At 41.5% G+C, this 24117-nt stretch overlaps 1 protein-coding gene across 1 annotated transcript; it reads left to right on the top strand.

Moving 5' to 3' along the window:
• Positions 1–1708: 1708 nt before the first annotated feature.
• Positions 1709–23038, top strand: disp2 (dispatched RND transporter family member 2). Its single transcript, XM_066695046.1, has 8 exons — positions 1709–1755; positions 13158–13559; positions 13760–13789; positions 14017–14140; positions 15044–15204; positions 15684–15766; positions 16230–16327; positions 17167–23038. The coding sequence occupies exons 1-8, from the start codon at positions 1709–1711 to the stop codon at positions 20698–20700; spliced, it is 4479 nt and encodes a 1492-aa protein (XP_066551143.1). The 3' UTR covers positions 20701–23038.
• The last annotated feature ends 1079 nt before the right edge of the window (positions 23039–24117 follow it).

The raw sequence follows: 24117 nt of genomic DNA, 5'->3' as shown, positions 1-24117 counted from the left end.
TAAGTGAACATTTAAATAAACAAACCATTTAGGCATGGAGGAGAGAAAAACAAAAACACTCCTATGGATGGCATATAGGAGAAAATGAATCTCTGGGGGTCCACGACTTAGGGCCTAGGCCTAATGGTTATCTTCCCTCCAGGCAGTATAGTTGTTACAGCAGCAAGGAGATCAGAAAGTTCTTGATCGGTGCTGCTGGCTGTGCTCTTCCCTCTGGAGGAGGCCTCTCACCGGCCATCGGGGGTGGGACCATCAACAGCCTTTGGGTGTGGATGCCCCGTTGGCCCTCCGTGGTGGGGTGCCCGGGAGGAGGGTTATGCCTCATCAGACTTCCATGGTGGGGGGCGAGGTGCCTCATCGGACCTTCAGAGGGGGCTGTTGCTGGAAGACAAGAAGACAGTTGTGCTCAGATACTGGTCATGCAATGCAGGACATTTCCAAAGACAGTTATGCATTGCACGTCTAAGGCACAACGGCGGCACTATGGGCTAGAAAAACTAAACTAAACTAAACTAAAAGACTAAACTGATGAGTCTTCAGCCATGATTTAAAGGCTAAGACAGAGGGGGCATCTCTTACATTGGCTTGTAGATCGTTCCACAGTTTCAGGGCCCTATAACTGAATGCTCTACCACCTGCGGTTTTCTTGTGTATTTTAGGGACCACTAAGTAACCGGCTTCCTGTGATCTCAATGGCCGACTTGGAGTATATAAGGAGATCGTTTAAGCATGGAGGTGCCAGTCCCTTAAGAGCTTTAAATGTTAGTAAAAGAACTTTAAAATCTATTACAGCGCACGGGCAGCCAGTGAAGAGAAGCCAATACTGGAGTGATGTGTTCATTTGTGTTTGTTTTTGTTAGGATTCTTGCAGCAGCATTTTGGACGAACTGAAGTGCAGGAATAGCTCTGTTTGTGCCACCTGACAGAATGGCATTACAGTAATCCAGTCTAGATGTAACAAACGCGTGCATCAATTTCTCAGTGTCCTGTAAGGAGAGGAATTGTCTCAGTCTAGCAATGTCTCTAAGCTGGAGGAAGGAAGATCTCGACACATTCTGAACGTGCGATTCAAAGGATAGATTTAGATCACAGATGACACCCAGGTTTCGTGCCATCTCCTTAGGGGAGAAATTCAAGTTATCATTACTCAGATCACATCACCATCAGCATGGCCATCATAAATCACAAATATAAATACAAACAGATACAAAGGGTGCCACAACCCACAATCATTGATACAAGTAACCAAGGAGTTTGTTCATAAATACATCTTCACAGGTTGCTCAAAGCTGGATCAGTGTTCAAAAACGGTTATAATACATAACCGGTGAATAAGTATAGTGGAATTAATGTAATAAGAATAATCAAATCACTGAACAGCATTGGCTCTGATGCTAACCCAGGCTCCTGTGTGCTCAGTGGCTGGGAGCAGCACCTCCCTGCGCGGACAGCGCCCGCTCCAGCCCCGGGCCGCTCCACCGCGCCGGCGCCGACTGAGCACATCCACCGGCTCGGCGCAACCAGTCCGTTTGGCAAGGGCTGCTTTAAAGAAAGCCATCCAGAAAACATCAGCCCGAAGTTTTCAAATCCAACTCTTTATGCTCTCGATTCCGCCTGCGATTGCCTTTTCACTGGCGGCTGTTTCACAGGGGGGGACACTGCTATGGATGCGTGCTCGCTTTCTGGAGAAAAAGCTCACGTTGGAATAATGGACTCGAGTCCTGCTGAGGGACCTGAGCAGGAAACCTCGCTGAGGTAAGGATTGTGCTTTCACACAGGCACTGGAGGGGACTTGATTGTTCACATCTAAACCAGAAAACTGCTCTTTATTATGATGAGTTATTAAGTCATTCCTGCTGTGTTTGATCTGATTTGGATGCATTGTTTTCCTTGCCCTTGCTGTTGTTGCTGGCATTGTATTGCATTGTATTCAGTCTTCTATTTGATCTGCCTGCTGGTTTGTTTTACAATTGCTTTTCAAATCATTTTTTTTTTATTGTATTTATTCATCTCAACACTATCGCCTTTGCATATTATAAATTGAATACTATCAATATCGGGTTTCAGCTATTTCAGGGTTTGAAACAACACTCACTGCCTTACACTTCCCAGTCCAGTGCAATGCCTGTACGTGATCAGATCAATACATCTCAATGCGAACTGCCTTATCTGTACATAATTTGTTTGTACAATGATTATCTTTGTTCTTAATCCATATTGCAGCGCCATCAGGACAGCTCTGGCGATATTTCGTAAACGATCAGTTAAAAGTAAGAAGGAGACTGCACATGATCCATCCCTAATAAGACGCAATGATAATTATTATTAAGTATCCATATTTCCTAATAGGCAAGGGTAATGAGGATGAAAGGATGTGTATGCCTGGAAGTAAGAGATATTGCGTTTGGACAGCGATGTGTCAGTGCTGTACTTCTGACTGAAGGAAATGCATGAAAGGCACCCATCTACCTGTCAGTGTTATGTCCGGGACCAAAAAGCCCATTGTGCATAGGAGACCAATGACAAGAATTCATAATACTGACATTTCATTACCAGCGGCAGGAGATAAAACAACGTAAATTGCAACAATGTGTGCGAGTGTCTGTTTTGCTCTTTGTTACACCGCCGTTTATCCATTCGTTTAATGAATACAGCTGATGTCTCTAACCTTTCAGCTCCAGCAATCAGAAATTGAAATGCTCCTTTTATGAATTCACCAGCTTTCTCTATTGTGTGTGTCTCAAATAATAATGGAAATGAATGATAGATTGAGTAACATAATGTGCTTTACGTTTTTCTGTCTAAAAACCTGATAGGACTTTTTTGTAGGACCCATGCACCCAGTGGTAGAAGCCCTGCTTTGTGGAGGGCTGCAGGCCTCTGGGATATGTCTTTTTTTTTTAACAAGTGTTTCCTCAAGTTTGGCAAAGCTGGTGTTGCATGTTTAATTTGTTAGGTTGGAGCAATTCATGCGTTAAACTAAAACCAGCAGAATCTGTAGTGGGAGAGGATGAGGGCTACTGCCTGCTGTTGACAGAAACCACAGGATAATCCCTGAAACATTGCTGTGGCACTGTTACAATGCTGTATCGCAAGGTGTCTTTCAAAAAACTTGTTGTCACGCAGGGCACTGTACACCGTGCCAAGCAGAGGGGAGATGGAAGGGTCCTTCTTTAGGCAGCTATTTATACTACAGATGGTGATCAGCTGAATTTGGAGTATGTCAGAGATAGAAGTGTGAGACTGTAGTGTTACTGCTTTAGTTCTAGAAATGCTGCTGAAACCCCAAAACTTAAATCATGCCCACAACTCAAATCACAGTACATTTTTAAAAAGGGGAACTTATTGATTGTTTGTTTGAACAAAATTCTATTTGCTTACCAATAAATTACGACAAATGCTCCTGTAAATCCAGATGTACATCCCAGGTGACTGGTCAGTGGTGTGCCCAGTCAGAGGAATAGACAGGAGATGGCATATGACTCATTTGTTTTTTCACGTTCAGTCTAATGGACTCATACAAGACATCAAAGACAAAGCAGTTTTTTAGTTTTTTTCTAAAATTTCTAGAATTTCCTTGTAATTGAAATGATATTGCAGTGTTGTATAAAGACTTGAGGCAATGAAATGTCCTTTGTTTCTTAAACAATATGCCAGCAGGAGTGAAACATTTTTTTTTTTTTGACTAGCTCTGAAAATGTCAGTGCACTGCACATCATCAGAAATCTGAGGTCATCCAAAACACAGGGGATTTCACTTCTTAACTGCTTTTAGCATTCTACAATCTCAAAATATACTGTTTTGCTGATACTTTATTATATGTAAACATATTTTTTAACTGCTTCCCATTGGGCTTTAAATCTATGTAGCAGTGTGATCAGTGGATATTTTATAGCATTGTTTTGCTCTTCTACAAATATTGTTTTTTGCTCTACACCTCATTGCCTACTATTTCCTCAGCTCTATCCATTGACTAAGACTGCTGTCCCATTCACTCTGCCACAGCTAATGCAATACCTTCCTCCCAGTTACCTCAGTTAAAGCATTACCACTAGCCCTGTAATTTTTCTCCCCAAGGGAAGCACAATTCTCAGTACTTTAAGTCACCCAGTGTTGTATGTGTGTACAGCCCAAGATAAGTCTCATACAATGCCACTGTAAATGAATGTGCTCTGATTTTACGATAAAAAGTTCTTTATTATGAAATGTACATGGCGTGTTCTTCCCAGTTCGAGCTTAAGTGAAGCTGTGTGTAGAACCAGATTATCCTCCCACCAGCCTCTGCATTATTTTGATTTTGTTTTGGATCACGAGAACCTGGGACTTGTAGATGCATAACGCAAATGTATAATGAAATGGCTCCTATATCTAAAAATCCCTGAAGAGTACAAAATCAAATTGCCTCCCAGCATCTCAGCTGTAACACTATTCCACTGTGTCTCCCAGTCCCTCAGCTCTGACCAGTGGACCACACTGCCTCCAAACATTCATTGTTCCACTGTCAATTTTGTTCAAAGTTGTTTTGCTAGTAATTGGACTTCTTAGGGCTAAGCACACAGTAGCCTTAGTTCAAGCAAATGCAGAAATCACTTGAACTGCCAACACTGGTTTGTAATTATATGGAGACTAAATACATAAATACGTTGCCTGGTCTGAATAATATTTTTACAGGAAGTGTGCAAATGCTTCATTGTTGTTATCTCACTAGTGCTCTTCACAATCTGTTAATTCCTGCTTCAGTTTGCTACAGTGGATAATAACTTCCCATACTTTGCCATCAGCTGAGAGGAAGTGTTTCATGTGTGCATACGCTCCGACTTCGACTTAGCAGTTGGCGATGTTGAGAACTGCTGTATACTGAGATCTTCAGTGTCTCTGCTTCAATGAAAATAAAATCCATAACCTCTGAAATTGCTATTCAAGGATAGTCTTAAATTATAGACTTGCTTTTGTGTTTCGGTGCTTTTGCATCCAAACCCTAATGCATTGACTTGTTAGTGAGATGCAGTGTTGTCTCACAAGCTGTTAATTAAGAACTTTGCAATGTGAACGGAGCAGATATATATAATATCGGTTTTATTTGGCCAATTACCCGCACCATATATATATATATATATATATATATATATATATGTATGTTCAAAAGCAGAATGCTGCCACTATATTCCTGAAAAGAAAGCATATTTAGGATAAAAAGGAAATCATGAATAATGCAGAAGAAAGCAGTTATAGTGTTGCCATACATATAACACTTTTCAAAGTGGTGAAAATGAAAAAGGACTACATAGATTAAAAGCTCAATGGGAAGCAGTTAAATAGAATGGAATAAATAAAAAAAACATGAGAACTGTGCTTTTCTAAACAGATTATACTCCGCATCAATACACCATGGCTGTAGAAACACATAACTGAAACACACCTCTCACTGGATCCGAATACAAAATCACCACCTCAATCGCTTGTTTTAAGCAATCAAATGTTTGTATTTAAAGCTTTTTCAAAACATTTAGTTACACTCATTTTATTCGATTTTTTTCCCCTCAAGTAATTTATAACACTACAGTTACTCCCGCCCCCCAACACTTTTTTCACTATGAATGCATTATCCAGGACAGAAACAAAAATGTTTCCATCACAACAACCATTTCTAAATAGCTAGCTTCTTATGCAGTATCTTTATTAATATTTCATACTGCAGCACAATGGACATGGCTATATTGTTAGTTGTGATCAGCTGCACTGAAGTGCAACACATACTGTAAATACTGTATAATGCAAAGGACTGGCCTCTACCTCTTTATTCATTGTGTTTATCTGAGATTTGGAGCACACCCCCATACAATGAGGGAGATCGAGTGAAAACTATGGAATAATGTGGAGGACACATATTATGACATTATCACACAGAACACTATCAGGATACTGAGTATCTCTGTGTATGGCTGTAGTATCCCTTCTGTAAACCAAGGCTCTCGTTGCCTGTGTACTAGGGATTTACAGAAAAACAGCAGCAGTTAAGTGGATTTGTTTGCCAGGACTGCGTGCATCTGCATTTTCAGTAAGGTAGAGGGAAAGACAGGTTAGGGATTTAAAATCAAGTTTCTGACCGCTCGAGAACTCTCAACATGGAGGGAAAAATCTTTTCAAAGGTCTGCCACACAAAGGTGTCGTTTCCAAGTAGCATTTATCAAAGCTTTCTGATCAAAGGTTTATAACCCGTCTATCTATGACAAAATGTTGACAAAGGTAATCTACAGTGGTGTTTGCACCCTCTCTTAAACACTTATGACCACAGTTACGAAATATAAGAGTCACACAGAAGAGAGGGTAGATCAGGGAAAGCATGTATTTTGTATTGGGGGTCTTAAACACTAACAGAGATCAACACAGTGTGGAATTCGTTTCATGGTCTGAGGGCTTCATATTAGTGCTGTGCATCAGAATGGTATTGACTGTGAAGGGGCCAGAACACAACAGAAACTATTTTAATATTTAATACTTAAGAATCAACCTAAGAATATTGATTGATTAGTTATAGAAAAAAACAAAAAACAACAACAAAGAAAGTTGTTCAATTGGGGCTTTGCTTAAGCAACACTCTTAGTAGGTTTTGTAGGGTGAGCTTTAACATTGGCAGACAGCAAGATTTCAATTAGACTTCCCACCAGTTAATCAAACAATCTTGAATTTATATAGTGCCTTTTCATCTAAATGTGCTCTACACAGCCATTGCAGCACTCCGATGGTAGGAGACCCGTGTGAGAGTCGGGGAGCTGGCACTCAAGCACAGTTGTCTTCTACACATACTGTATGTGGGCTCTGATCTGAGGTCTAAGCTGCCAAGAGCTCCTAAAACCTCCCCCACATTGTCTGTTTTCTTAAAGGCAACAAATTACCATGATTAATACAGAAAAGGCCTGGGGGTGGGTGATCATAAGAACACTGTCTACAGCTTTCGGCAACAGCAAGAACCCAGGGAGCCTTGAAAAGTTTGGGACGGATATGTTCCTCCCATCTGTGTGCGGTGTGCGCAGGAAGACGGAAGGCGCACTGTAAGACCTGCTAATACAGACTGCTGAGACGCATCTGTCTATCCATGCTGGCGTAGGGGCTGACTGTGTGCCTTTAGGGGGAGAGGTGATGATACGTCCTGAACCACATCCATCCGTTGGTTCAATGGCCTTACTGGTGTCTCTCAGGAATAGCAGCATAGGAGACCAACAAATTGCCTGACCATAGAAATCTGCACACTGTTCCCTTCCCTACCTCTCTTTTACAGCTGTCTATTCATTTTACACCTGACACAAGCCAGTAACAATCAATATTTCATTCGTGGAGAGTGTGAAATGTGCCCTCCATTACAAGAACCAACCCCAGCAAGAAACCAAATAAAATAAAGTAATATTGACATTTTGTATGGCCTTAAACATAATCACAGTGTTGCAAATGCCCACTGAGCATTACTACTGCATTGGAAGATATACTCCCTGTACATTTCAGACCCGCAACCCACTGCTTGTGCTGTAATTGCATCAACTCATTAAATCCAGATTTACAAGACCAAGCTTGGTTTCCCCAAGTTGAAAAATAAATACATATTTATATTCACTTCAGAGAGAGGAGAAACTTCTGTTCTGTTTCTCCAAACAAAGACATAAATACAGGAAGCATTATTCTCCATTTGTACCTATAATAATAATAATAATAATAATAATAATAATAATAATAATAATAATAAACATTTGTTTTTGTTTTTCTCTTCCTTCTTGTGGTAACAGTAATTACAAAAGCCTATTAAAAGTTGGAAGCTCAGTTCAGACCCAGGCAGTTTCAAGAGAGACATTCAACTGTCTTTTTATTATGTCTAATATCTGTATATATATTCTTTCTTAAACCAGTCACAAAGCATCACAGTGACAGGACTAATGTATAAAGTGTAGGGGAAAAAGGGAACTTAATAAAACCCTGTCCAATCCTACCAGAATTGTGCCGTCTATGTTTAATTCCCTGTCATGACAAGTTCTACTCATGACACTGCTGAATAATGTACTGTACACATTCTGCCATGGTCCAGAAACCACAGCGCTGGCATGACTAAAATGGTTTAGCAGCTGTCTTAAATTACAGAGAATAACCTTCACAAAATGTAGGGATTATGCATAATGCCAAGCTACAGTGTCTTCTTTTCTGAATCTCAGATTTAATATGCCCAAGCATGTGAGTTCAAAGATGTGCAATATTTTTGGGACGAAACGACAGAACTGATAGGTGACTGAGAAGAGTTGTACAATGCAATTAGACAGGAGGTTTATTTAGGTTTCTGGTCTCATCAATAATGGTTGTTTCATGCAACAAATGCATTTCAACCCTGGTTCTTAACGTGTACTTTGCTATTCCATAAGAAGTCAGAATTCACTCATTTTGTTGTCCTTACTGTTTCTTCAAGGTCAGATCATTTGACGTAGATGTAAGCAACAGAGCACAAATGCTCTGACAAACTTGGTTAGATAAACTCACAGGGAAGCAAATAGGTGTTTTTTTTTTCGTAACGCTGTCTCCAGCCTTCTGTCTCTGCTGGGTCTCCCTCTGACGCAGGAACGCCTGCCTCTTAACCTCTCTGCTCAGGATTTGCAGCCAGCTTGATAGCTAATCAGAGGAAGAAGAGCATTCAGAGCTATTGAAACACGTACTACAACAATTAACACTAATTCCAGTGAACAGGTGATTATGGGTATCAAGAACCTCTTAAGGAGCATGATTGTTGGTTTAAAGGTACTGCAAATTTCAGAGGTGGTTAAGAAAAGAGGAAAAGAAAGGACAAGTACCTCATAAATTCTCAAAGCCCATGATTTACTGCACTATCTTCTATTCGAGGCATATTGACAGGGTTACAGCATTGCAAGCAGATCATTTTGGACAATACAAAAAGAAGTACACACACCAGTAGTATGGATGAGGTGTAGGTCAGCAGATACAATTCACTTCAAAAAGGAAAACCGCACACTCAAAATGCAATCCCCCTAAAACAGAACTTATTAGAATGTGGATGCTTCGGCACTTACGTGCCTTCATTTTGGGACCTTTTAGGAAAGCATTTATTTAATATTTAAGTTGATCTAATGCATCTTGGTTTTTTTAGTCACCTGGAAGTCTAATTAATATAACTGCATATTTACAGAAATGTTTATTTGTATTTCACAACTAGTGGAACAGGTGGTATGCTATGCTCCCACCTTCCCTATGGGCTATTCATTTACATTTGTTTGTTTGTTTGTTTATTGGCAGGCGATTTACAGTTTCACAAGCATTACAAAAGTGCAATAATAAAATTCAATGCAAAAATCTATTCAAGCATTAATACAAAGTACAATTTAAGAATTACAAAAGTGCAGCTGTACAGTAAATACAAAACACAAAGCATACATCCTAGTTAAAGAGGTCAAAAGTGCAGACATGATGCAGTGAAGTCCTAGTTATGTGTAAAAGGGGGGGATAGGAGAAATCACAGTAAAACAACAGATCTAACAATGTATATAATAACAGTCACGTGGGAACATGGTCTTCCTGGTGTGATTTTGTGAAACCAGAAAATATATGGGCTTAATATCCTGGAAGGACTAAACTGGAGGAACCATAACTTTCAATACATTTCCCCCCCCAAGCCTTTCTCCTTTCTGTGTACTTATTGCAAAATCTTGTCGAAGCCCTTTATGTGGGAACCTGACAAGAAAGTAGAATTAGCCACACAGCTTCTGAGAGACTCTGTGAATATAGAAGCACTTACCAGAAACAGTGGAAAAACACAAGCGCCAAATGTGCCAAGCACAAACTTAAAAATCGATATTTTGGAACACTTCAGGGATTATATAAAAAAGCCTGCAGATCTAAATTGCACAATAACAACAAATCATAGCAATCTATCCCTATACATCTCTTTCTCTATCAGTTAGAAGGAATGTAGACTAATTACATGTGTGATGGCGCGCTGGGTGGTGTGCTGAGGACATGGTTATTGGCGGAACAGCTGACTTGCTGTTCCCACCGTGACTGGCTCCCTGCCTCTATAAAACCGGGAAGCAATCTGCTTCCTGTTGTTGGGAAGGCAGGAGGCAAGCCTAGGAGGAACACAGACACAATCAGGGTCAGATTCATGGTCAGGGGTATTTGTCTACTTTTGTTTGTTTGTCTCTCGCCATCCTTGTCCCTTCTCTAGCTGATACTGCAATGCCCTGCTGGGGTTACATGGAGGTTTATATCAATATACATTTAACAATATTTTGTATACTGCCATCTAGTGTGTCTAGGTTGTAACTGCTTTAGGGCGTTAAATGCGCCGCCTAAATTGGAAGTAATAGGAGCAGCTCAAATCTAGGCTACAATTCCACCCTAAATCGTAACTATACATGAGCACTACATCCCGGAAGCAGGAGAAGAGGCATAATTTAAGGATAACCAGTGATTTGGCATAAATACTTTTTTCCCTTCCATAAAATCCACATTTGCTGTGGATAACAACAACTAAGAACGTGAACAAATGTCAGAATTTAGCACTTAGATTAGATTAGAAAACTTTTTTGTCCATTAAATTTACATAAAATGGAAATTTGCCTTCGGCATTCTGGCAACACAACACAGGACAACAATAAAAAACACCTAAAATACATAAAATACATTAAATGGTGTTTTTATGCGTTTTATTTGTTTCTCGTGTTCTGCTATGGTGGGGTGGCACCTCAGCGCCCCTAGTGGACTATCTTCCCATGCTTATTAGTGTAGAGAGGGACCTGTGCACCTTTAGGCTCAACAAAGAATTAGGTTTTGTTTACCTTTTTGTATGTCTCTTTTGAGCACTGTAGTGTTAAATAATAAATACGCACTTATTTTCCTACATTGCTGCTTAATTGTTTCCTGATGGTTTAGTATTTAGTTAATACATCAGACTTTATTGGACACATTTTAAGGGGGTCTCTTCAATAATTAATTTGTCCTACATGTTGAAATTTGCTGCCATAGTGCATTTCTCTACTAAGCTATTCCACTCTGTCAATAAATAAGAAATGTCCCTCAGCAAAAGAACACATTGCAGAGCTGCAATTCCAACACCTGCTGTTAACACAGAGAGACTGTACATGCTGTCTGCACAGCTTGCAAAACACCACAATGCGGCAATGGAAACCTGGCATTTGTTAATTGGACAGTACAGAATATGCGTCTCTTCACAGGCAGTGACAAGTGAGAGGCTGAGGACATTGTGCAAGCTGACTAAAGATCCTGCCAACAGCCACACTGCTAGAAAACGAGCCTTTAAGCCCATTCTAAACTACAGCACCACAAACTGTAATGAAGGTGTTTAACACTTACAGGTTTGAACACCTTCAACCCAGGTTTGTCAAACTTGAAATGGCAAAAGTAATCCCCTTAGAATCAAAGCCAATGCTAGCATCAGGAAGTGCTTGGCAGACACATTTTTCTGGTCTGATATTTACATATTTCCAAACGTCTTAAGGCGTCTGTTTCCTTGTTTATTTTGTGATTGATTGTACCTATAGAATTCTATCTGGTTGCTATTTGGGTATCAAATATCTACTGCCATAAAATGGGGTAGATTATGTTGATATAATGCTCCTGTTATCTAAACAAGATGCTGATATGATTAGCTTTAGGCATTTCAGTGCATCTCTCTATTAATAAAAAGACGATTATGGTGATGAGGATTGGTACATCTCAGTTTTTCGATGGAAAAAACATCTGTACTGGGTAGCAGTTGCCTTTGAAGAAATATAACAGCAGAGCACTAATTAATTAGCAGTTCACCCCCCAATGTGGTGAATGCAAATACAGCCCTTGAGCTTAGTGTTGTTTGGAATACATTTTGTCCAATATTTTATTTTGGTACCATCTCCTAGGAGACAAGTATGCAAATGGCACAGGCTGTTGCTGGTCTCAGTGATCCCCTCTATGGGCCAACTGCAACCCCATTAGCAAAGCAGATGGAAGAATCCAATCTCAGAAAAGACAATTCAAGCTGAACATTTTCATTGCAGATGGAGAAATGTAGCTGAGAATTTACTTAATACCGGTACTGTTTTAACATTCCCAGTTTTCAGTCCTGCTATAACAAGGGACATTTTTGAGGTTTGGGTCAGATTCTTAACTTTGTTAAAATAATGTGCTTCTTTTGTAAAAACTGTGTTAGTTTTAGATGATAATCAGCTGAACACCTGGAAATGTCCTCATATAAACTGTCACCATTAATTGCAAGCATTATAATAGTGATTTAACCCATGCTTTTGGATTGCAACAGGGAGGAAAGATGTCACTATTTCCTTTCTCCTTTCTGGCCATTTCACTTCATGATTTTTTTTATTTTACACTTTTGCATGATCAATATTTAGTTTAACCATTTGTACCCACCAGTTTGTAATAGCAAATTACATTTCAATTCAACCCAGCTCGCAATGACAATCTTTGCTCCAGTCAGTAGAGGTACGGCTTGGAAACGAACACATGCTCTCCAAGTTAGAGTCGACATCCTGTGCCCCAGCTGTAGGGTTTATTAATAGATGAGTCACTTGGAAAATCTGTGTTTCATGGAGCCTTTGTGGCTGACTGTCATTTAGTTTCAGATGAAGGCTTTTCAGCAGGCTTTGTTTTTATTGTGTAGATTACATATTTTATCATGATTTTTGTTCTCTAAATAAATGTGTAATCAGGTATTATTCTCTATCACTGCTTCAAAATGGTTTTCATATGCAATTCTGTCAAATGACTGTCAGAAATAAATCATGTTAATTCATTATTTAGAGCTTATTGCATTATTGTCTGCTTCTGTGTCAGGCACAATATCTCTTTACTGGTTATCGTGATATCATGATTCTGCCTTCAAGCTACCCTGGGTAAACCTTCAACTGCATTATATCCATGCCCTGCATTTTAACTCTGCTTTTCTATACTGTTCTTAATTAAGACAGAAAGCTTAAAGCAGCACCTATTTTTAACTTTCTCCAATGATACACACTGCATTTAAAAGTGTAGGAAATGAAGAGCACTGTTTTGTGGTTTTAAGTTTCGCACCAGACACCAGCCCTACATGATCCTGTTGCATACAGCCATCATTCCTAGTATCAGTGTACTTATGCATTGCCTGTGCTCTGCAGCGAGATCCCTGAGGTGGCACTGTGCCCTCCAGAGACTCCGGAAAGGGAGCCACAGCTAACTCTTATCCAGACGGAAGGGGATCACCCCAGCAGCCCCGGGAAGGCTTCCCCTCCTGAGCTGTACCACCAGGTGTCTCAAGGCTGCTCCCATCAGTCACCGCTCCTCAAGAGATGCCGATACTGTGGGCATCGGCAGCCAGTCCCCAGCAGTCCCTGTCCTGAGCGCCACCCAGCCCAAGCCAGCCCCCGCCCAGACTGCTCCTCAGCCACTGTAAAGACCGCTCACAGTTGCAGCCCTTCCCATATGCCCTCCTGTCGGGACACCGTGCACTGCCATTGGCTGCAGGGATCACATGACGCCGGGAACCACCAACCACTGCAACACCACGTCGTGACTGTCAGGTACAACCTTGTCGTTGTTTTTTTTTTAACTCCATTTGAATGCTTTACTGGTTTCTAATTACACACATTGTGCCTTACCTGTCTCAGGAGGGTACGCTCGGATTATGTTTGTGATATGATCATTTTACTCATGACAGAAAATCTATTATTATTGTTTAAATTCTAAAAGAAAATGTATCTTTTTTTTGTTGCTGTTTTAGACATGAAAGGGACTACAGGATCCCCAAAAGGTCAGTGATGTCAGAAAGGAGATGGTGGGAAAAACATGATGCATTTAGTTTAGAGCAATGTATAATTTAGAGCAAACTCTTAAAACATATTTAGAGATTAGCGTTATAGTTTCTAATAAGCAATCAAAGCCATAGTTATAAATAATTAGTATAGACATAATATATCTGTGTCTAATATTAGAAAATGTATGGAGATAAGTCTCTTACCCTGTGTGATTGGTTGCCAGTTACTCCCAGTTGATTGCCGACTGTCCAATGGCAGTGCTCGTCACCTGTGCAGTTGTCTTCCTGGGTTGTTCATTAGCTGGGATTTTGATTGGTCCCTTGCCAGACTTCTCCAACCCCCTCTCAGTGAGTACCTTGCTTTTCTTTCCTTTCTGCTTTCCTTCAGCCAAGCATGTCTTCTCCTTTGTTAGCCTTGATCTTCTATTGCTCTTCTGCATTTCCTGTCTCTCATTACTTTATTAAAAAATCATTACTAAAAATGACTTAAACTTCAGCAATTTAACAGTAATCACAGCCTTATTTACAAAGCCCTGCCAGCTCTTCAGTGTAAGTGCCCCATTTCCATGCAATTATTAACTCACAAATCAGATATTGGCCTGCTTTTAAAATATATATATATGGAAATGGAATATTAAATACAGTGTCAAAACTGTTACAATTGTAATAACAAACAAACTAAACAAACTAAATATAGGGGGAAAGTCACAGGACATATTGATTTCTTATTGACGATAATGACAATTCCCAGAGGCGAGGAGTGGCTGTCCACAAGCTACTGCTAACCTTCTGGCTTTCCAGGGTTAATTGTTAAAGCTTGTAAATATCTTTGTAATCATGCCAATTGCCACGAGAAAAATGTCTGTCTGGAATTTGTATGCTATTTGCTAATATCATCAGGCCATAGAGAAGATAAGTGCTTGCCAAGTGGTGATGACCCAAGATGTCCATCTACTGTTGAGTACCACCTTCTCCCTCAGCATACTAAAAACTTAATTTCCACCAAAGTTTAAAGCTCCCTGGTGTTTTAAGATTAGTTTTAAAAGCAACAGGAAAGAGAGGAGATCTTTCAACAGCAGTGGAAGTCTTCTGGAAAGCCTACTGTCCCATTTTACTTAAATAGCATCTAGTGCATTATACGGCCTTTTCCAAAAACAGTAAAAAGCAAACGTCAAGATTTATTGCAGTAAATTGCTGGGAGATGGCAGTGGCTGCAGTGAGTGAGTCAGATTACCTTGGTGTGCACTACAGGGGTTGGAGCCACGTGGGACAGATATTGGCAGGCGACTGTCAGCCTGGAAGATACTACAGGAGAACACAGGCCCGGAGAAAGCCATGTCTCTTTTCCCACAGAAACTCACCCAGCAGTCTCCTCCCAGGTACCGAGCCGGCCAGCACACTCAGCCCATTCTGTTACCTGTGGGGCACTAATACACTCCTATTTACTCAAAGGATTAAGTCACTTTTAATTAAAAATAAAAAGACACTATCTTCAAACGTGAATCCCTTGCAAAGCCCTTTCATTGTCAGGCACTTATAACAACCTTTGTTTGATTTGGTTGCTGTTATGGTAATATTATGCGTGTCAAAAGAGAGAGCTCAGCCAGCTGTTGTCCCTTTTTGGCTGTATAGTAGGGTGTGGAACACTTCCCTAATTTTGAAGTGGAATGATTTAGAATGTGAAAAAAGTGACACAAACCACAAACGTCTTCCCATCATTGTTAAATTAAGATGAGATATGATACTATCCTAGATACTCTTAATAGTACTGACAGTGCTGGTAGTGGGTCCAGTGAGTAATGTGAGATTGTCAGCGAGGGCAGGTTTGAGTGACGCTGGCGATGTTCCTTGTGTGAAGGTACGGCGAGGAGGGTGCAGGTGGCCCTGGCAGGAGTAGTGATCAGCCCAGCCCGCGGCAGAGGAGGATGCTGAACTGGGATTTCGTCCAAGATACCTTCTTCTGTGACTCACCAGGTGAGAGCCACATGGGTCGTGCAGACCCAACTCACACACACTCCCTGAAGGAGACTGACACGGTGTAACATTGTATGGAATCTCACCCCTCATTGGGCATTTGAATGAAAATAACAGCTTAACTTCTAATTTAGATATGTCCCAGTCTTTCTCGTTGGGGATTTGGAATAACCTTAAATCATCCATCTGCACAACAAAGCATTACATTATCAGCAGAATTTCAATCAGGTTTTAAAGCCATGCATAGAGAGGCTTTGTATACATTTGTAATCATAGTTGCCTTAAGATTGCAATTAGGGACAGTCTAACTCTTGCATATGTCCCATATTGAGGCTAGAAGGGTCCTCAGGTATTAGTGGCTAATACCAAGGTGTGCATTGCTCCAAACAATATTGTCTATTACTAGGTCCGAAACTGCTTTTCTGTGTGATTGGTGTACCTTTTCCTCTCTGGTGCACTGCAGGAGAAAACTACGCACGACTGGTATTTCGCTCTGGAAACTCAGCCAGTCTGTGGAGTTTGCAGGCCATTCACTCCATGTGTGAGATGGAGCAAGCAAGGGTAAGACAACCAGTCTCTCTCTTTCTCTTCAGAACAACATTATTAGTCACTGTACCATCTGCTACGGTTACAGTCCCAGGCCCACTAGGAGCTGGTGATTTTGTTGACATCTGAAATTACAGTTATCATTTATTATTATAGACAGATATATATTGTAAACTGTTCAAGGCAAGCATCTTCAAAGTGAAATATGTCTTCAACATTTGGGTAAATCTATCACAGCTGGATAGATCCACATTCAGACATTCCGAAGACTGAAAAACATTGATAAAACTGTCTTCAGATTAGCATTAATTACTGTGCACATTCTGGGAAGTGTGTTGATATATGAATATAGTTCAGTGCAGTAACCCCCATTATGCAGAAACTTGGCGCACACACCCATGTGCCAGATTATAATGTCTATCCCTAGACTTTTTTTGCAGATTTTGTTTTAGTTATTATTGTCACTCATTCTGTTTATAATGCAAATGAGCTATAATTTTGGTTCTGTCTGTAATAGGTACCAAATTAAAAACTACTCTGCATAATAAGATAGTGGCACAGGCGGTAGTGTGACAAGCTCACTTCAGCAGCAGACAAGCTGCCAATACTCTACTAATATTGATATCTAATTTCAGCACAACTCCCCTGAGCAGAAACGTGCTTAAGAAAAAAGTTTATACTTCAGAGACAGCATACCTTTATATAAGGACCAGTGGTTTAGATTGAAAAGGGACATCATTTTTCCACAGAAGAGGAAATGAGGTGTCAAAATGGCGACAAATCTTGCAAATGATTTTTCAAATAGCAGAAGGCCTTGATGTTTAACCATAACTGCATTCTCTCTCTCCTTGCAGATTCGCTCTCATGCTCAATTCCAAGACCTGTGTAAACAACAAGGCAGGGGAGATGGGGTGGGGGAATCGGAACGACGGGAATGCTGCCCGAGCTGGTCCCTGGGCAACTACCTGGCCATGCTGAGCAACGCCACTTCCTGCCTCGGTCTGACTGAAGGTCAGGTGCTTGAAAGCCTGCATCTGCTCCGCCAGTGTGCCCCCTACTACCACGATGGAAGCCTGGCCCCAGCGTGTGCCGAGAAGGGGAAACTTGGCCGTTGTTCGTCCGTGCCACTCCAATGCAAACACTCCAGAGCCATTTATCAGATACTGCATTTCCTGGTAGATAAAGATTTCCTTGGACCTCAGACTATAGGGTATAAGGTCCCCTCACTCAAGTACAGTCTCCTGTTTCTACCCGTGAAGAAGGGTGATCCCATGATGAATATATACCTAGATAATCTAGAAGGCCGTGATTTGACAAATGGTATCACGACCATCACTGGCATGGACTTGGGCATCAAACAGAAACTTTTCCAATACTACCTGGCCCGGGACTCTGTATACCCTGTCCTAGCAGTAGTCACATTATTTCTCACTATGGCCTTCTATCTTCGCTCACTTTTCCTGTCAGCGATGTCTCTAGCAGCAGTCCTGGGCTCCTTAATGTCCTCCTATTTCTTTTACAAAGTAGCTTTCCGACTCACGTTTTTCCCTTTCCTCAATCTCACAGCAGTGATGATCCTCTTGGGCAGTTGTGCCAACCAGGCTTTTATATTCACTGACCTCTGGAGCCTCCAGTTGTCCCAGAAGCCCCCAGCATCACTGGAGAGAAGGGTGAACAGGGCACTTCAGGAAGTAGGATACCTAATATTGGTATCAGGCCTGACCTCAAGTGCTGCGTTTTTCTCAGGATACATGAGCAGCATCACAGCAGTACGATGCTTTGCAGTGTACCTGGGAACTGCCACCCTGATCAGCTCACTCTCCTCCCTTATATGGTTGCCCTGCTCCCTCATCTTACGCGAGCGCTACGCTGTGGCTGCTGCTGCTGCGGCTCCAGCTGGAAAAACGTGCTGTGCCCTAAGCCCAGGGGGATTCTGGGATACCAGCTCACGCAAGCGGTGTCTTTTCTCACTGGTACGGAAGTTAAGGGGGTTAAGGCGTGGACTGACCGAGACCTCTGATTTACTCTTCATAAAGATCCTGCCATGTGGAGTGGTCAAGTTCCGTTATATTTGGGTTTGCTGGTTTGCAGTGCTGGCAGCTGGAGGAACGTATATAACATGCATTGATCCTGGCATGAAACTCCCATCTTCAGAGAGTAAGGCGGCCCAGCTGTTTCGCTCCAGTCATCCCTTCGAACGATACGATGCAGAGTACCGCCACCAATTCATGTTTGAGCGTTTGAAGAGTGGGGAGGAGAAACCAATGACAATTATGTTGGTGTGGGGGGTGCTCCCAACAGACAATGGAGATCACTTGAATCCCAAAAGCAATGGTTCCTTAGTGATGGATCCAGAATTTAACATGAGCAGCCCAGAAGCTCAATCGTGGTTGAGAGAACTTTGCTTGAGAATCCAGAACCAGAGCTTTTATTCCCCCATAGCGACAGCCTCTGAGGAGGAGCAAGGAGACAGTGTGTGCTTTGTGGAGCAGCTCTTACGCTGGGTGTCTATCCGGCGGTGCTCTGAAAGTGAGGATGCTTACAGTCTTTGCTGCAATGACATTCCTTTTCCTTACCTTCCAGATGTTTTTGAACATTGTCTGGGAATGATGGTAGCCGAGAAACAAGCAGCAGGCTCTCTCTTTGAAACTGGAGGGCCACGGTTTGATCCAGAGGGCCGACCTACAGCTCTCATTTTTGAGTTCACGACCACCCACTTCTATAGTTATAACTACAGTCAAGCTTCCAATTTCTATCAGGAAATCGAGGAATGGTTTCTCAAAGAAATGTCTGGCGCGCCCCCAGGCCTGCGCAAAGGCTGGTTTGTGAGCCAGTTGGCACTCTACGACTTGCAGCAGTGTCTAAGCTCCGAGACACTAGTAGTGATAGGGTTTTCAGTGGCCCTTGTATTTGCCCTGCTTCTTCTAACAACCTGGAACATTCTCCTGAGCATTTACGCAGCTGCTGCAGTTGGGGGCAGTGTTTTTGTTACAGTCGGCTTTCTGGTCCTCCTAGAGTGGCAGTTGAGTGGGTTGGAGGCACTTTTTATCTCGGCTGCAGCAGGGCTTTCTGTAGACTTTGCAGCTAACTACTGCGTTTCCTACAGCCTCTCGCCACACTCTGACCGGCTTGGAAGAGTAGCGCACTCCCTGAAGAGAATGGGCTGTCCTGCAGCCATAGGGGCTGGGGTATATTTCTGTATAGGTGTCATCATGCTACCTGCCACTGCATTGTTATTTCGTAAGCTTGGCATCTTCCTGCTGCTGGTGAAGTGTGTGGCTTGTGGATTCGCAACTTTCTTCTTCCAGTCCCTCTGCTGCTTCTTTGGGCCACAGAAGAACTGCGGGCAGATCTCTTGGCCTTGCACAACTGCAGGGGAAAACAATAAGGAAAGTCAAGAGGCTGGAAACTTGCTCTCGCCCTGTTCCGCTGCTGGGCCAGGATCTTCCAATTCTGCTGCCAATGGGGCTTTTGGCTGTGGGGGAAGGTCCAGAGTCAGGAGGAGTTTTGGAAAAGGAGGGGAAGGAGGAGGTCACCTCTGTCCGAGCCAGCAACGCCAGAGGCAAAGACAAAGCGGTGGTGGTAGGGAGTCTGAACAGTATGAGTTGCAACCACTTGCCTGCCAACTGAGTGACAGCTTTGAAAACAGCACCTGTACCAGCAAGCTCTCCAACAGACCCTCGGTACTATCGGAGGAGATACAATTCCGCAGCCTGAGCCCCCGGAGGGATTTGGAACGGATGGACACGGAGGACGACGATGAGGAATTAACCAGCAGGCACCTGAAAACCTGCGTCCCTCCCCCAGCACTGCAGACCTCATCCCCCTACAAGGAGAACACCCTACGTCCTGTTGTGGTCCCCCCCAGTGAAATAACCCAGGAGCGGCTCCTGTGCAGACGGTGCAGGGGCCAGACAGGAGGCATGAAGCACTGGAACGTCTCCCTGTCCTCCTCCTCCAGCATGGAAGACATCATCATCAGCAGCCAACCTCCAGATGGAGACCACAGGAGGTCACTCTCCATGGAAGGGGCTAGCAGCAGTCCTTTTGAACGCCATCCCCACCGACGCCTCCTGTCGTCCCAGTCTCAGAGCTCTTTTGAGGGGCTGGAGGACTCTAATGAGACTTGCTTAAGTGAAGTTGAGCCCGGACCTGCCACCCCACAGCCCTCTGCAGAGGCTGAAGTGGAACCCCAACCGGGACACCTCAACGGCAAGAGGGACACATTGCGTCTCTCCCTGAAGGAGACTGTGTTTGAGACTGCCTCCCCAGGGTCTGGAAGGGGAAGGACAAGCCAGGGGGAGCTACCTGTGATCTTGCCCAACAGCAAACCAGACCTGCCCGATGTGTGGATCAAGAGGGAAGGACGGGCAGGAGATGCCAGCTGATGAGGACAGACGCATTGCTCCCATACAAAGCATTTACAGAGTCAGTGTGCTGTGTTCAGTATATACAAGTTATTTTTATTCACTGTTACACTTCAGATTGCCCACAGCCCCAAACTGAGCAAGAGCAACTGACTCCTAAATCAAAATGATTAGGGATTAGGGAGCTTTTCCCATCTTTATATTCCCTAAAATGTATAAAAATTGCAATTAGCTGTACATCAGTCTAGTCACATTAGTTTGTGCAATTTAATTCAAATTACTTGTTTTATATTTGATCTGATTCCACTTTAAAATTATACTGGGAGCTGTTAGAATTTGGAGTCGCAACATTAAATAAAAAACACATTGTACATACTGCTTACTATTTACTGGTAACAGCTGTTCTAGGCTACCAACACAAGGCTCCGATACAGGCTTCTTACGTTTAACATTTCGATTCTCGAAAACAATTTGGTGGTCCTCATACGCAGCCATAGAAATATGTGGGTGCCTGTTGGGTCCGTGCTGTAATGAAATCATTTTCTGAGGCCTGTTAAACATTTTCAGGCACATCCCCCAAAATGTACAGTGTATTCCAGAGCTGCTACAGACACTTTGAAGGGACAAAGAGTACTCTGATGAGACGCACCCTATACACCCCAGTGCCTGTGAAAGTGTCAGCCCTCCTGGTCTTGGTAACTTATTAAACCACACAGCGCTTTACTGAAAACCAAGAGGAAAGGGCTGCTCAATAGCTACTCCCAAGATGTGTCCTTCAGGTGTCTGCACTGGCGATATTGCTCTAGCAGCGACATCACCCTGTACAGAAACTGGAGGAAACTACTAGAAACATTCAACACATCGGTAACAGTATTCTCAATCCTACAACCAGCATTTGGATTCAATGGATCTTTAAGATGCACAGCCCTTTGGGATTGAAAGGCTTTTTAAAACTATGTCAGTTTCTGCAATTGTATTTGAAAATGTAGAGAACGTAGAATCTGGAGTTTATAGTTCGATATTTTAGCATGTGTTGAGAGAAGCCTAATTCTTACTTAATTTGGTTGTTTTTCTAACATTAACATTAAGATTTAGACAAAAAAAAAAAAAGAACATTAAAGGCAGAACCGGGCCCGAACTGAGATCCTACACTCTCACTGAAGAATGAGAAAAATGTATTTAAAAGTAAGGCAGTCAGGAGGCCACACTAGCCTACCGCAAATCCAGCTATGATTTAAGGAAAGCAGTCATGTGACCACTTGAATCAAACAGTGTTCATACATGTGTTTTATCAGTGTCGACAAAACTGAAGATCACTGCAAATACAGATGACAAATGCATAGTATGCATGTTCAAGATCAGCATGCGTTTGACAGACATTGTACTTGATGTACATAGGGACTCCCCAACAACTTTTATAACTCCTTGTGCTTTATACTTTCCAAAACATATTCACTGGTAAATCAGACATAGTTTCACTGAGTGGTTCTCAACATGTTAATGCATCATAAATGTTGGGTGATCTCTCTGCAGGCCACAAAATAAATGTAGTCAAATAATTTGAACCAAAAATAAGTTCAAAAGAAATCTATAAAATAACAACAACTTGGGCAATCATTCTAATTTAAGGGGTTTCTTTTTTAATTAAACAGCTGTGTTGAATACATGAGAAAAGCTTGTCAAATCCCAAGTAAGCATTATAGCCAAAAGAGCTACAAAATGTTATGTTTAAACATAATATTCCTGCTTACATTTATGTTAGCTTAAGGGGTTTGCAATGAGAATGGCTGTACAGATTATGCTGCTGCTCTCTTCCTGTAAATTAATAACCCCTCTGTGGGCCACTGGAAACAAACACACACCAGATTGAGGAACTTGGACTTAAACCAACCCAAAAACAATATTTTGCAATGCCTGGCTTTCTGAAATTAATTAGAAAAACAGAATACTCTAAAGCAATAACTTACAAACAATGTGGCAATAGAAATATAATTTTCAGTTACTTTTCTAGACTTGTTAGAGACACATTCCATGTTTGAAAGAATTCTGTCACCGGTGTAAAAGGTCTAAATTAGAACTACGATCGGGTTCAGACAGATGCTGTTCTTTTGAAAATAACTGGAAGGCAATATTTATCACAGGCTTTTTCTGTTCAAACAGGACATTGAGAGCACTGAGAAAATGTTGAGCACATATTCTCTAGATTAAATATCAAACATCCACAACTCACACTTCCAGGAAATTTTAAACAAGAGCTCTAGTGTTCAAAGTCTGCCACCATCTGGCCATGTCTTTATACTCGTTTTATAGGAAAATAAAGACAACAGCACATGGATGTTTAACATTTAACTGAATTAACAAAAAGTATTTATATATATATATATATATATATATATATATATATATATATTTACATACACACACGTATATACATAACCTAATAATCATTTGTGGTTTCTTTTAATAAAAATGCTGGTGCTGAAGGAATTTGCCCAGTAAGAATATTAACCGTACAATACATACAGAAGAGTTTTTAATAAATCTGTTTCCATGTTGTTGTAATATGTATATCTATGTACAGGTGCCAAATTATGCGCATGTGCCAAAGTGCATCCTCAGTCTTAATCCTCCGTTTCTAACTGGATGCACGTGTATTAAGAAGCTTGTTTGTAGCTGGTCCCCTTTTTTAACTGTTCAACTTAAGCTTGCCAGAATTCCCTCACCCATTTCTATGGATGACAGTTCAGTGAATAAACATTCGTTTATCTTGGTGCAAATAACAAACAAATCACAGTCAAAAGTGATAGAGGCTACAATATAATGTATAATGAAATGAACATTGAGATTTAAATATATATTTAAATAATTACTTTCATAAATATTTATTAGGTATTAAAATATATTGCCAAAAGCAAATATAATATAGGTAGAAAATGTTAATATTCAATTACAAAAAGTAGTTCAGAAAATTCCTAATGTTCCACTGCCTTCGAATAGAATACGTACAAGGATGCTACCTCAGTCTGTCCCTGAGCCACCATTGCCATACATGTATGTAAAACTAATACAATGTCCAAACAAGTTCTGTGCACTCTGAGCATATAATCATTTCAGAATAATTTTGGGGTGAAGCGTCTACTGAACAGACTGCACTTCAATCATATACAGTATGCTTCAAATATATGATTGGTTTGTTTATTATCTTCCAAATTGACACAAGATAAGTGTATGGTAGTTTAAGCCATTCAATATATAGAACTTAAACACACCACCACTAATACATTAACAGACCGGACAGGAGGTTTGCCTCAGTGATGTTGTTTGCAATTAATCACACTGGGTTTGCTGGCTACACATCATGTATAACTTCACGGTATGCGTTTGCTGCATTAGCCTGTATCAATCACTGCAACTTTTTTACTTTAATGTGACTGCTTT

The sequence above is a fragment of the Amia ocellicauda genome, chromosome 21 (genome assembly GCF_036373705.1).
Source record: "Amia ocellicauda isolate fAmiCal2 chromosome 21, fAmiCal2.hap1, whole genome shotgun sequence".
NCBI lineage: Eukaryota > Metazoa > Chordata > Actinopteri > Amiiformes > Amiidae > Amia > Amia ocellicauda.
This window is presented reverse-complemented; position numbering and strand designations above follow the sequence as displayed.

Coding starts and splice junctions, on each gene's coding strand:
- disp2 (XM_066695046.1), top strand. CDS start 1,709: ATGGACTCGAGTCCTGCTGAGGGACCTGAGCAGGAAACCTCGCTGAG. Junction 13,560..13,759: donor CACCACGTCGTGACTGTCAG/GTACAACCTTGT, acceptor TTGCTGTTTTAG/ACATGAAAGGGACTACAGGA. Junction 14,141..15,043: donor ACTTCTCCAACCCCCTCTCA/GTGAGTACCTTG, acceptor TGTGCACTACAG/GGGTTGGAGCCACGTGGGAC.